The 15,762-nt window shown below is 33.0% G+C and overlaps 1 protein-coding gene across 9 annotated transcripts in view; it reads right to left on the bottom strand.

Moving 5' to 3' along the window:
* Positions 1 to 1,437: 1,437 nt before the first annotated feature.
* Positions 1,438 to 15,762, bottom strand: part of LOC138314899 (melatonin receptor type 1B-B-like) — a 41,859-nt gene continuing 27,534 nt past the window's right edge. For 5 of the 9 annotated variants that reach the window (XM_069255516.1, XM_069255517.1, XM_069255513.1 and 2 more), the window contains 3 exons: positions 9,259 to 9,388; positions 6,708 to 6,839; positions 1,438 to 4,175 (listed from right to left, as the gene is read on the bottom strand). In XM_069255516.1, coding sequence (XP_069111617.1) covers positions 4,063 to 4,175; positions 6,708 to 6,839; positions 9,259 to 9,388 — 375 coding nt within the window. In that variant the 3' untranslated portion in view covers positions 1,438 to 4,062. Of the gene's footprint in view, positions 4,176 to 4,605; positions 4,631 to 5,163; positions 5,202 to 6,707; positions 6,840 to 9,258; positions 9,389 to 15,762 lie in introns of all 9 variants that reach the window. The other 4 variants (XM_069255519.1, XM_069255518.1, XM_069255522.1 and 1 more) reach the window with 4 other exon arrangements.

The raw sequence follows: 15,762 nt of genomic DNA, 5'->3' as shown, positions 1-15,762 counted from the left end.
TATTATTTTTCTGTCACATACTAGATGTTTGTCTCAAATGAGGCCTTTTCACCGCAGCATGAACATGGGACCGTTGACTACTCGTTAATATTAATATTGATTACGACATCGAGACACGCCGCGATTAATTGGTAATCACGTAATTGTTCTGCCCGAATCTCCGATTCAACAGCATGCTGTTATACTCTAGAGATTGAAAGGAAATCTCACAGCAAAAACTGATGACAAATCAGAAAAATGGTGGGAGTGGCAGAGTCATCTGACTACTTCCTGCCTCATTCACATCAAAACATTACAACCAAATTCACCGAAAGGGAATACAAGACATAACATTGGTCAAAGGCATTTGTGCACTTCGAGTCGATCATATCTGCTACAAATAGAAAGGATTCCGACAACGATACAAATTCAATAACCAGTGGTTTGTTTTGCAAGCAACGATTGATGTACAACAGTATAACGTCAAACAAGATACACAATGGCCTTAACGGTCATTTGACATTGCAACATTCGTGCCATTTGATTAGGAAAAAAATGAAATGTGTTCGAAGGGGAATCATAACAAATAAAATGTAAAATATCTTTCATGATAGTGGCTTGAACAGCCATATTGGATCGACTTGAAAACCAAAACCAATCGGTCGTATATATAATTGTATTACTGGTAGAGGCAAGTTCGTAAGTTATTGGGTTTATATTTATTTTATTATATTTTCGCAATTTTGTAAATCAAAACACGAATGCTGTCATCTCCTGATATCTTATTTTAAGGTTCCTATATTGTGAAATATGTAACAATATTTAAAGTGAACAGTCGGGCAAGAATGGCTAAAGTCGGTAAAAATGGTGTGAATGTATCCAGTATAATTTCTTATGAAATGGAAAAATAAAATCTCTCGTCAAAATCTGTCTGCGTACGAAGAAATTAATTTAAAGTATGGGAATTCTAAAACGTCCTCCCGGCTCACTATGTCCGTGGTTACATTTCCACACAGCCTCGCTTTCGATGCTTTCAACTTTTCTTTACTTTAATGGTCAGAACTGGGAAACTAAGCAGAACTTGACCGTCGAATTAATATGTGAGAACTTTTTGAAGGCCACTGAACGCATTTAGACTGGTTTTCTTTGCCCGACTATTCACTTTAAGATATCGGTTATTGTTAAAACTATTCTTCATTTTGTAATTAGGATGTTTTTATAAACAAGTGCGTAAATTAATAAGCTAATTATTTTTTTTCTTTTTCGCAAGTTGAATGTTGAACTAGGTATCTTTTAGAAAGTTTATTTTTTGAAATATGTTGCAATATTTTGATTTATCAAGGATTCCAAGCATCTAGTTATTAAAATTACTTTGTCTATACATTTCACAATAAATTAGTTTTGATGTGAAATAATATCAAAAGTAGGTATCACAATAATAAAAATGTAAAGAAATAGTTAGTTTACTTCGTTTTTATTAAATCAATAAGTGATATATTCATATAGTATATAGCACACAACACAAGCAATTATATATTGTAAAATGCAATGTATACATGATTACCGGGATTGACAATTTCATACATCGTATATACGTTTTAAACGAGTTTACCATGATTGAACATACATATACAACACAATTTAGATAACATTATAATGTTTTATTGAGGCCACGATATTGTAACCATGTCTCTCTTTAAAAAAGATAAATGCATTACATAAAACAGAAAACCATATCATGCACCTATTGAAATTATTCAAATAGTGATAAATGGATCATGCGATATACTTAGAAATGGTTGATGAAATTGCGACAAGGAAAATGTTTTTTATCGAAGGGAGATAACTCGGGACGTATTAAAGAAAGTGTGCTATATTTTCGTTTATCACATAAATGGCTCGTTCAGCCATGTTATACGGCCATGTCATAGATATATAATTGTATCTTTTGTGACGTAACTGGTAATCATGACTTAATAAACCTTACAAAAAATGATTTTTATCTATGTATCCATGCAAACCCTACTAGAATTATGACATGAAATGCAATTAGCTGTAAAAATACTTTTCATGTGGGTGGTATTTGCTTAATTCTATTGACAATTTGGTTTGTAAGCATGCACCTCTGAAATAATAGAGCCCGCAAATTAACAATAAGTTAACAATTATTTCTTATATTGGTTATATTATCGAGGTAAGGCATAAAACCAGTGTTAAGGCGTAGAATATAATTTGCCCAACAAGACATTTACATATAACACACTCTCTTCAAAAATGTATTACGACACTACCACACACCTCCCGTAAGAAATGTTTTAAGATACTGCGGATTCGAATTGTCAGATATTATATTGCACATATAATACCCCGATGGAATATCTAAACAACTAACATATACCTTATGGGCAAGTTTTCACTAAGCAACAATAGAAGCGTTTGAGTGCAGTGATTTCTGTGAATATGGCGCACGGACAAAGCTTATAATGCATCGATATGGATTGCAAATAAAGCACGACTAATGTTAGTTCAAATATATTCAAAGGAAGTATATTATTAAGATAAAGCATTTTAGTTTATCTATTGTAAGCACCTGCTTTATTTACAATTCAATATATCGAATATCTTTTCAGTAGGAAAATAAGTCAGTGGCATTAAAGCTGAAACAGTTACACTTAAACAACGAGAAAGCAATTGACGTTGTTCGATAGATTTTGCTGGAATTTTGAGATTTCAAACCTTTTGTTAATGAGATTAAATTTTTTTCCTTATTTGGTTATGTATCGTATTCACTGTGGAACACGATATCTTAGTATAAAGACCTCTACATTCTTCGGATACATTAAAAAAAACAGATTACTTTGTTTGTTTGTTTGACTAATTAACGTCCTATTAACAGCTATGGTCATGTAAGGACGGCCTCCCATGTATGCGGTGTGTTGCGTGTATGTTGTGCGAGGTGCGTGTCTTGAGAGACTGCAGTATGTTCGTGTTGTGTCTTCTTGTATAGTGGAACTGTTGCCCTTTTTATAGTGCTATATCACTGAAGCATGCCGCCGAAGACACCAAGCAACACACTCCACCCGGTCACATTATACTGACAACGGGCGAACCAGTCGTCCCGCTCCCTGTTTGCTGAGCGTTAAGCAGGAGCAGAAACTACCACTTTTGTAGACTTTGGTGTGTCTCGGCCAGGGGACAGAACCCAGAGCCTTCCTCACAGGGGCGAACGCTCAACTAAAGGCCAAAAGTGAGGCGGTGCCAAGGGAGGCATTAGGAAGGATAAAGTCAGTTAGGAAGAAGAGAAAAGATAAGATCCTAAATTTAGTCGCCTTTTACGATCATGCAATAGGGGCAGCAGGTACAATTCTAATGCCCTACCTGCTGGGCTAACCAATTACTACCATCCCGAGATAAAACTACTGGTAGAATGTAAGACACTTAATGCCTACATGGTTGATTCATATATAGCTAGATATATTCAGATCGCCAACATTTAAAACATTAAAAATTATTTTTTCTCGTTTTTATCTTAAACATTGAAAATTTTGACCCAAGAAAAATTCCGATAGATCTAAAACATTACGTTAGGATAAAACAAATAGAATGTTTTTGAAAATAACATTGTTTGACAGACGTTGTAGACTATTGGGAAACTTGATTTAAGAAGGATTAATCATAATTGTACCGATGATAAAGAAAAAGTGGATTGTGCATCTACAATGCACATTTGTATAGATGTAAAATGTGTAAAACTAATTTCATATCTTGATTGAATAGTTATTTGTCAGAAAATGAAAGACAACATTTAAGAGTAAAACACGTCCATTTCATGGATCATATGTACTATCGACTTATATAAGCTGAAAAACATACATTATATATATATCATATTTATGTATCATATCACAGAAACAAATTGCACAAAGTGTATTAGGTATAAAGGTAATGCAGCAGGATAAGGCCGACGATTTAATGAAAAAGTTATTCGTGATTGCGGATTCTGAGGCCTTTCCAATGACGTCAGCAGATATTTTGACAAAGTTACTATAACAGACTGTTTGATGACACAATGGAGGGACTATTTTAAGAAATGCATCCTCGGGTTCCATCATCACGAAGGAATACAGAGTCTCTATCACTGTTGAGGCGCCGCGTTTCTAATTCTATGGATTGGCGTTGTTTCTCTTTGTTCTTGTCTGCAACATACAAAAATTGTTTCCTGACTTACGAATCACTATATCAAAGACATCTGACGCTTAGAATATTTATGTCTGTGGTAGAAATCGGATTATGATAACAAATTACGATTGATACATTACGTTCATTATTTGTCTAAAGTCAGAATACGGTTATCAATATTAACGTTACATTTGAAACATGAAATATATTTCAAACAATAAAATAACAATCGTTCCAGACCGGTGAAGGAAATCCACCGAGTTAATCTTGAAATTGGTAATAGTAATAATCGCTTTCTGTGTAACTGCAAACATACATGTTAAGTCTAAAAACTTTTGTCATTAACAAGTAAACAATATAAAATGAACAATTATATTACTCAAATAGATTATTACAAATATTGTAGAAAAAAAATTGATTTGATATTTTGAAAACGTTTAATTTTACCATGAAAATTCCACGTGTCCATATGCTGCAAAGGAATACATTATGATAAAGCATACAATATACTTTGTATTATAACATATAACTAATTCACAACACAACACAATCGATCATACACATAAAGCTATTACATAAATGAATGGATTAGTGTGAGACTAAATAAAGTAATAGAATTATTAAATAACTAAATAAATAAATTATCTAATTAATCGGTTCATTATCAATTTAAACCAAATCAGTAAAACCCAAATAAGTGGATATATAATATGGATTTGACGACTTCAGTACGTGCTGAACAAGTATACATACAATTTACGACGAGTTTATTCAAATTATAAAATATGCGATTAAGGTATGAAAAGTTTATTATTGCTTATCATACAATAATTACTTGTTTTGTCTGGAATAATTAAAACAATTTTGAAAAATATGACGAGTATTAACAGGAAGTCAAGGGAAATAGATGAGGGCGATTTCATTAGTTTGTTACACGTAAACCGTAGTTAAGGCTTCCTCGAGGGAACAGATGTGGAGAAACACAATATCGACATTAGAGAATACCTTAAAACGTCATTTCCCTGGCAGCTAAAGTTGATTAACTGAAATGAAGTCATAATTTCCTGTATATAAATTTCATAAGATTTCACATTACAAGACAATAAAACAAATATGTATCGCCACGTTAAAGTGAATAGTCGGGCAATAAAAACCAGTCTAAATGGTCTGCTTACGTTGTCCAGTTTTGAATATTGAAAGTATGGAAAGGCCCTATGTAACTTTTAGCAAAGTTCTATATTCTTGTAATATATAATTAATTTCTTCGCATGCAGAGCGATTTTGATTGGAAATTTTATTTTTTCTATTCCATAAGAAATTATATTGGATATGTTTACACCATTTTTACCGACTTTAGCCTTCCTTTGCCTGACTATAGACTTTAAAATAAACTAACCAGGTATTTTGTTTTTGTACATGAATTTACACTTAGTCTTATATGTTAAAATAGCAGAATTTTTATTCTAACTTGTAGTTTACAACATTTACAGTTGGCTTGTTACTGCTATGAAGTCTATTAAGCAGTGTGTTTTTAAGTATGAGCAGACAAGGTTCACGTAAATATGGAATGATAATAGAAATATAAATGGAATTAAGCTTAGGACATTTTAAGAAACTTTTAAGAAAGATTTAAAACTGAAAGTTATGTTTCCTGCATTTTGCCTAGAGGTCACCGTAGCGTTATAGCTAAGTTGCGTTGTGGCAGTTTGCCATTGAAAAGCCAATGCCTGCAAACGAAACAACTTGTCCATTTTGTGAAGATATCATTTAGTCAGAAGTTCATTTTACTTTTAACTATAAAGCGTCAATTCTTAAAAATAATTGTCCGGTTCCAATCCACGGATGGTCCATGCATGGTCTAGTGGCAACGAAAATATTCATATAAACAAATGGGTTCACTGACTTCAGTCCGAAATAGTAAATATAAATTTTAGAATTTGCAATTTACGAAATATGCTTTACATATCCATGCTAAATACAATTAGATTTGAAAAAGAAAAGGCAAAAATTAAAACATTGATGAAAATAACTATATACCAATTTAATGCTTTTGTAAAATGCCTAAAAGATCAACATTCCTTAAAACAGGTTTTGTATTACTAAATATAGTAGCATGTGAAATGTACATGAAATATATACAAAGAGAAAATAAAAAAAACACAAGGAGCTGTCTTGGCTACACTTTCATGCATAATATCCCTATGTAGTTTCATTATGTATTGACGCACGCATTCATATATGTTTTTAAAGTTTACTCTCACTGTCCCGATAGAGTTTGCTCTGATTCATCTTAGAAACATTGCTTACATCAACATACGTATCGTGTTTTATTCAAATGATCTCTAAATGACATAAAATTAATTAATAATTTAACATTTGCTATCTCCAGTTGCCTGAAATATGAATTATAGAATATGGCATAATTTTCGGTTAAACATTTAAACATTAGGCAGGCTATCAGGTTGATATATACCTAAAATCTCCAAAAAAAAAGAAAACAATCAAAACTAAGAACACAACACCACGTGCAATGACAACATTCAGGTTACCATTGCCAACACTGCCGTTTGAACCCCTCGCGCACGTGGGTCCTACGTCACATGTGTTGGATACAGTTGTGCCTGCCGATACTGATCGCACCGGCCTCGATCGGGTCGTCGTAACTGGTCTACCCAATGGTCCTAAAATCACCATGGCAACATGTATACATTGTCACCTATAGTTCACAATGATTGATATACCATTTTACTTTTATAATCTATTCTAGGCCATGGGCTAGGAGGGTCCCACATGACCCCCTTTTTAGTGAAATCGAGATGGTGGCCATATTGATGATGTTCATCCCAACTTATGCAATGTTAGCATTTTGATTTGTGATCAGTGGGTCATAAGGGTTAAGAAAAATATTGGTTCGGAGGTTTGGGGGGATGCATGGGGGGCCCTCCTAGCCCATGGCCTAGTTCGTTTAATAAAGCACTGATTTATGGTTTTTGATAACATTTTTTAAATGATGAAATGCTTTAGATAAAATTCATTGGTTTAAACTTTATTATCATAAAGTGGCCATAAGGTTTAAATGCATCAAGCGAGAATTTAATCGTATACGTAATATAAAATTTATCAAAATACAACATTTCAAACCTTTTTTAATTTCTTAAATCGCACTACTTCCAGTGAGATTTGGGACATTATTGATGTTAATCCATACCACAAATGTCATTAATTTATGCGATTAATAAATCAATAAAAATACACACATGTCATAGTGCATTAGTGTTGAATTTCACACAAAATGTAAAATTATCACGATAGATAGAAAACATATCCTTGATACTCAAGACCAAAAGGTAATCGCAGTGTTGTGTTCCAATACCGAAAAGTATCAGCAAGGACGATAATATATGTCACACAATGAAGACAAAACATGGTTAAGAAAATAAATAGACAACTGGATACGAGACAAGTTTTCTACTAAATTACTTATCAAATTGAATGTGTCATCTATATAATAACATAAGGAACATACGGTATAAGATATAATTTGGAAAGTATACAAAGGAGATTATATATATTTGTATTTTAAAAGGGATGGCTATAGTCAACTAAACTATACAGGGTGTTTATACAGGACATAGTATAAGGCGTTTATAAGTGGTATAATATAAAGAAATATGGATGTTAAATAATATTTGAAGTTTGAATGTAATTTGGAAACCCGTAAAATCTATTTTATGAAAAGTTCTGTTTATCGCTCATGATTAAGAAGAAAATATATTTTAAAATAAAAATAAAGTAGCGGCAAAAAAATGACTGCTTAAGCAATTTAAAAATTAGTTTTATTTGAAAGCAAATGTAAACTCGTAAATAAATAAATGGTTTCGATGATAAGCTCTTTACGTCAAACAGCACAAACAGTCAGTCAATTATAACCCGAAAGCCAACCACTTATTCGCGTTCTTCGATGGATGTTCCAAAAATACCATGACCTTGACTTTATTTCAAGAAAATGGTGACCTGTGTACTCGAATCTAGAGACAACAAGTGAGAGCACAGTACAACACATCGCTTTCGACCCCAATGACCATGATACAATGTACACATTATGTATCGGTGTGAAGTCCCTGCATCTTCTATCCCACTCCACCTATCCAGCGTCAATTTTAATTTTAATTTTCTGTTTCCTTAGCTAGAAAAAACCGTCAGGAAAGAGATACCAGTAAAACAATATCATTTAGACTGTTCAATTGAATTTATCACATCAAAATGTTATTTAGGCAGACAAAATAATTTGAAGGGGAGGGATATCAAAACGATCGGAAGCAAGCAAAATTTTAAATTGAAAAAGGAAAAGTGACAGCACTTTTGGAACACCCCTTGTAACAAGCTATACGAAAGGAAAATGCAGCAGTATCGTGTCTTCCATTTTTATCAAGTATACTTCTTTCTTAAATAACTATAACATACTGATTATTATCTATAGTATAAAGCAGTTGTTTTAATAGAAGCATAGACACGCATGATTTTCGCATGAAAATTTCATGTCATTATCATATAATAATCATGCGATTTACATGTCATTCATTTCAAACATGAGAATCGCATGATTTATATTTACATGTGAAAAACATGCATATGATCACATGAAATATTTTACATGTCAAAATCATAACTGAATTTTCATCGGATTTTTCGGAATGATGTTTAAGAATATTGAACTATTAATGAACATTGACTTAAATGTAACAAGGATGTTATCAATACCAATCATATCAATGGACATGTATACATTACACATGTAACATGAAATTCCACTTTACTGAAAATATAAATAAAGACATTGTAATGATAATCAAAAGCAAAAAATAAATAAAAAACGTCACATGTCAATCGATGAAGGGAAATTATACGTAATTCAAAAAGTCATCCAATTGATGTAAAATTTTGCAATTTTGATGATAATATTGCTTACAATGTATTTTAATCTTTGATATGTAGTGTTGTGAGAAGGTATTTTTTAAAGCATTGATATTAAACTTAATATTCCTTTCGACTTTCGTATGATTCCCCATTACTTTCGTAAGTAAGTATTAGTAAACATACCAATAGTTACAGTATATTCCGGCTCTTGACACCTACACAGTATATCCCTGTATCCTCTTCGGAACTCAGGACACCTCCATGCGTAGATAATGGGGTTGCACGCACTATTCATATAACCAAAGGTGTATGCCTGCAGGTAAATAGGAAACAAAGAAAACCAATCATTAACACAAACCTTTCAACAGATTATTGAATGTCAACGTAAAAGCTCAACAGATTAAGCCTTAAATGGTTTTCCGTAATATGGCGTTGTAAACTTTTTGACACAGGGAACGCTTACTTCGTTGGAACACCTGAACTCCAATACAATATGTACCCTTCTTTAAGCATTAAACTTCTTTCTGTTTCATAGCCAATATGAATGCCAACTGGACCGAGGCAAATTCCATGAAGATCGCTAGCGCTTCATGTTGAATTTGCATCTGTCCATACACTGTTCATACACTGATGAATGCTAACTGCGCTTGACAAGGTTATATAGTTGAACTGCAATGAAAATGTAAATATAAGCGTATATTGTCATGTTACATCTATAAAACATGATAACTTCATTGGTCCATTCATTTACAAAAAAAATAATTCTGGCTGTAAAACAGAAGAACGAAAACTGAACAGACTATATCATTAAATCAGTATCTCAATTAAACCATGAAGTTGAATTTAGTAACAGAATAAGCCATTTTTAATAATAGAAGTTATTATATCCCCTTTACCATAGACACAGTAGCTTACTCGAATTATCTTATTTCACTAGAGTATCAAATTCGGAATTGACCTCGTAAAAGTGACAAATACGTTTTAATGTTTATGTGTTCCAATGTTGTACTGAATAGGAGTTTATTATTTACCCCGGATGTCATGATTATCTGATTATCAAAGCTACACTGCCATATAGAAGTCAGAAACCACACAGCATTGACATCTTTCAGAGAAACAAGAGAATTCAAAATAGAGGGGAATGATTCTGTTGAATTAAGTGTTCAGATGGAGATCGGGTCAACGTACTCTCGCCAAGATATATTTCACAAACGCTGCATCCCCAAGATGCACTGGACCATTCAGTTGTTTGTGTTATCTAAGATAGTTAGTAAATTATGTTAAAATCAATGTATAATACTGCTAATAAATAGGAGACAGAATAAATCTATCAATAGAGTGATAAGGCGCGACCACAAATGGTTGTGTAAACACTCCAGACATTTCGAGATTCTGAAAGCAATAAAGTAGTTGAAACCATAAAATGAACCAATATGAACGGGTTAAGCATCAGTGAGAAAAGGTAGCGATGTGAGAAAGTTAAAAGTGATTTGCCCGATAACGTGTGTTTTGCTACCGACATTCTAATTTCATCACACCCTTATAACCCATCACATACTTGCGCCTTGGTCATCGAAAGTGGTTTGTAGAGATCATATGTTATTTTGTTCTTTTAGTTTAACATATTGTTGTTTACCACTTTTCGGATAAATCGACCACGATAACAATTATTAAATGTTGTTACTAAAAAGACATGTTAACAACTTAAAACAAAATCTTATGTTGGAATGAGCGAAGTCCTAGGCTGTTTCTCACTATTGAGGTACGTCAACATTACAAGGGGAATAACCCCGACTAAATCGCAGTGTTTGCTAAAAATCTCTACTTACGCGCTACTCTTCTTTGTAATTAAGAAAGAAATTCAATTAATTAGTGTTTTGCATCCATATTATATATGAAACATTCGAACAAGTGGAGTTTTTCTTCAGTAATATAATGAAAACTACCAGGGTTGATTAAATTAGCTGTGAAAACCATTGAAATGGACAGACAAACATTTATTATGCCTTATATTTTTTATAAACATGAGTTACAACACCAAATGTATGCACTATAAAAATCTTGTTATTATGCCTTATGAATGTTTAAATGTAAACAAAACAGCACAAATCACTCTACAATTACTAATGACACTGTGAAATTGTGAAATAAAATTGTAGACCACACCTTGCACTATAGACGTAAATATAGTGATTTTGGGCAGTACTGCCAAATATCTTTTTCAGCTCTTATTCCTATTTTAAAATTCAAACATATGCATTGTAAGTATTGTAATTCTCAAAATCTTGGTATCTTTTGGTGGTGAATAAAATATCAAAAGCCCTTCTTGATTCGTGAGTATGAAAATCACGGCACAAACAAAGTTTAAAAGTGCTTCCTGTACTCATGGATTAATAGATTTACATTCTACTGTTGGACTAAAATAAGAGACAAATGTTTACCGATTATATGATCATCGAAGCTACATTATCATACAAAGGTCGGTCACAGAACAGTCATGGCGTAGGATGATAAAAAGTGCAGTAAGAGAGGAAAGTGGCTCTGAAGAAAATAAATCTTTCAGTCAACGTGTTATCAGCACCAAATGTTTTACAAAAGTCACATGATCATACCATCTCATGAGTTACGCTCTATCCTTTTAATATACGTCAGATATTTATGGCAATGACTAGCATTTTTATGTTTATTGTACAACACATATTTTGGTAAGAGATGACTTGAAACAGTGAAGGACCATTGCAAAGAATATTGTGTATCACTCCTCTGAAAAACAAGAAAACCCCAGTCAAATGGTGCGGTATCACCGATGAGTATCTCTCTTATAGTAAACGTATGGTAAAAACCGAGTATTATTTTCCAAAACTTACAGAGATATCGGGGTCGTGATTAAAACAAAGAAATGTTTGTTAGACTGAGTGAAACTCGCCTTAGATGTTTACTCACTAAACGTCAAAGAGGAATAACTCCGATGAATTTTACATCATCGAGGTTACCGAAATAGAATGTAATAGGTACATTAAATGGGAAAGGCAAAGTGTTTTGTATTCCATGTAACAAGCTTAAAAGTGGTGTCATGAGTTTAATAAAAAGCGGTGCTCATCCGTGTGCCTTAAATCCCCTGACTTATAGTAAACAGTATGGTACAAACCGAGTATTATTTCTCAAAACATACAGAGATATCAGGGTCGTGATGAAAACAAAGAAATGTTTGTTAGACTGAGTGAAAGTCCTCTAAGATGTTTACTCACTAAACGTCAAAGAGGAATAACCCCGATGATTTTAACATCATCGAGGTTACCGAAATAGAATGTAATAGGTACATTAAATGGGAAAGGCAAAGTGTTTTGTATTCCATGTAACAAGCTTAAAAGTGGTGTCATGAGTTTAATAAGAAGCGGTGCTCATCCGTGTGCCTTAAATCCCCTGACTTATAGTAAACAGTATGGTACAAACCGAGTATTATTTCTCAAAACATACAGAGATATCAGGGTCGTGATGAAAACAAAGAAATGTTTGTTAGACTGAGTGAAAGTCCTCTAAGATGTTTACTCACTAAACGTCAAAGAGGAATAACCCCGATGATTTTAACATCATCGAGGTTACCGAAATAGAATGTAATAGGTACATTAAATGGGAAAGGCAAAGTGTTTTGTATTCCATATAACAAAAAGTATATCTAGTTAAATTAAATTTAAGTTTTTTTGCATGAAATTGACAATGTTCACATTCTTTAATATTTACTTAAATAAATATAATCGGATGGTAAATATATACACAATATATTCCTTTGGATAATAACAATGAGTCTTACATAAAAAATACTTTTTGTTTGGTTGATTGATTAATTAATATCCTATTAATAGAGAGAGTCATATAAGGACGGCCTCCCATGTATGCGGTGTGCAGCAAGTATGTAGTTTGCAGATAATGTTTTGGGATACTGCGGTATATTTGTGTTGTGTTTTCTCGTATAATGGAACTGTTGCCCTTTTATAGAGCTATATATCACTGAAGCATGCCGCCGAAGACACCAAGCAACACACCTCACTGTGTCACATTATACTGACAACGGGAGAACCAGCCGTCATATTCCCTTAAATCTGACCGCTAAGCAGAAACTATCACTTTTATATGTAACCATCGCCACGAGTTAGAATTGTGTATAATTGTTAGGGACTTTGACCATGTTGGTTAAAATAAAGATAGCGGTCGTTGCTCTTGGAGTGGACTCCTTGGTAACGATCTAGAAAATGAGACTATACGAGTACCTAGGGTTTCCTTCATCATCGTAAAAACTAAAGCGTTCTCAAATGCCCATTGGCTATTAATAAGATAAGATACGGAACAAAATAAAATACATAGAGATTAATTAGGAGCTTAGTGGATAGTTGAATTAGGAAGCCACAGGTAGTAATGATAAGCTATGCGTGTGAGGGCGGAGTCAATTAATACTCGTTTATTGTTATTGGGTGTCATGTGTACTATGTCCGGTATTTTTAATTATGCTGTCATCATTCCATGATTTATAGTTTAGTTTTCTTTGAAGTTCTACATAGTCATATGATACCAATACAATCAATTAGGTCGTGTAGCTACGGGAAAGAGACCTAAATATAACGAGTTATTCATTTTCCCTGTAATAAAAATGATCAACATAAAATCGTTTTCATAATTTTGATACCAATATATTTCTGTATCTAAGAATGTGAAAAAAACAGTTTTGATTGATTTTTAAGGAAAAGCAGTAATTAACAGTTTTAAATTAGATATTTGGATTAAATTGCGCTAACTTCATAGAACTCATTTGTTTAGCTGTACCAAGCTTGTCATCAATGTTCCGAAGTTTATTTCAAGTTATTAGAATAGGATTTGATAATTTTTTGTGACATTCAATCATTATAAATGTGAAATATTGTAATTATTGTAATGATCACCATTGATAAACGCTACGTATATAATGTTGCAAGGATTTGTCTCCAAAATATTGTTATTTTGCAACTTTTAAACTTGAATAATCTTATAGTGCAAAATACATAAATGCACGTATTCGCTTCCTCATTGTAATAACTGGTCCTCTTTACTCTAGGACAAGATTATTTTCACTAAACTATACACAATATAAACAACTTTTTCTTTCCGTTTTATATAGATATATATTTGTGATATATTTAGTATTTCTGTTTTTAAATATAAACATACATCCTTGGTACTTATAATGAATTGTACCTGCTACCCCTATTACATGATCGTAAAAGGCGACTAAATTTAGGATCTTATCTTTTCTCTTCTTCCTAACTAACTTTGTTCTTCCTAGCGTCTCACTTGACACCGCCTCACTTTTGGCCTTCGAGTTGTGCGTTCGCCCCTGTGAGGAAGGCTCTGGGTGTCCCCTGACCGAGACACACCAAAGTCTATAAAAGTGGTAGTTTCTGCTCCTGCTTAGCGCTCAGCATACAGGGAGTGGAACGACTGGTTAGCCCGTTGTCAGTATAATGTGACCGGGTGGGGCGTGTTGCTTGGTGTCTTCGGCGGCATGCTTCAGTGATATAGCACTATAAAAAGGGCAACAGTTCCACTATACAAGAAGACACAACATGAATATACCGCAGTCTCCAAAAACACACACCTCCCACAACATACACGCAACACACCGCATACATGGGAGACCATCCTTACATGACCATAGCTGTTAATAGGACGTCAATTAATCAAACAAACAAACTTATAATGACAGAAGAATTACAGGCAACTGGTGTTTACCGTTAACCACTGAGGCCAGTGACATATTTATGTTTGAGTGGAGGGTTACGTATATACTAGCCCTAACAGGTGTGAGGTATATCACACACAAGCCATATCCATTACCTAAATGGTGATGGTAAATTTTATATATAGCTGTTTCGCTATTGCATGTAACGATAATATATCCAATATTCAACTATACACATATTCCAGATAAAGGATTAAAATATCGTATACAGGACTGACACTAATTATTCATATCAACATACAATTATAATCATAATGTTGTTGAAAATCATATTTCCACGTAAACAAGACAGATAAGTTTCGATTATTCTACTAAAATTGTCTAGTCCTATCTTGTTTTAATTACCATATTTAATCGTAAATGATGGTATGATTTGGCTCAAGTCAATTAATATCAAATATCATTGCTCAGGATTCGTATATTGTCATATCTTATACAAAAATAAATCAAATGTTTTTCTTTCTTTAATAGAGCTATAATGTATTATCCTCATTTATCACTATGTAATTACTAGTTATTGCATTATCAACCAATATTAATATCATGAGAAAAAAAAATCACGTAGTAATAGTTGATACATCACGCGATAAAATGATTTCGCTTCTACGTCAACCGACCCTATGCTTTATTTTGGTGTCTGTGAAATATAGCGAGAGTTTACCATTATATTATAAAAACGTAATTAACAATATCCGTCATTACCGCGACATTACCATCATAGGCTAAGCTTCAATCTATTACTTCCGCTCAACCTAATAAACAATCAACCCATTTACATGTAGTGAAATAATTTCTCGTAAATGGCCGGTACATTTTGTATCAGAAAATGTATTAGAATATTATATATGTTTAAACGAGTATTAGCTATTAGTTTAAGTTCAAATTGTATCCATTGACCCTATGTAGAATAACAATTA

Source organism: Argopecten irradians, chromosome 2, assembly GCF_041381155.1.
Source record: "Argopecten irradians isolate NY chromosome 2, Ai_NY, whole genome shotgun sequence".
Lineage (NCBI taxonomy): Eukaryota > Metazoa > Mollusca > Bivalvia > Pectinida > Pectinidae > Argopecten > Argopecten irradians.
The sequence above is the reverse complement of the archived record's forward strand: the minus strand, read 5'-3'. Positions and strand labels throughout refer to the sequence as shown.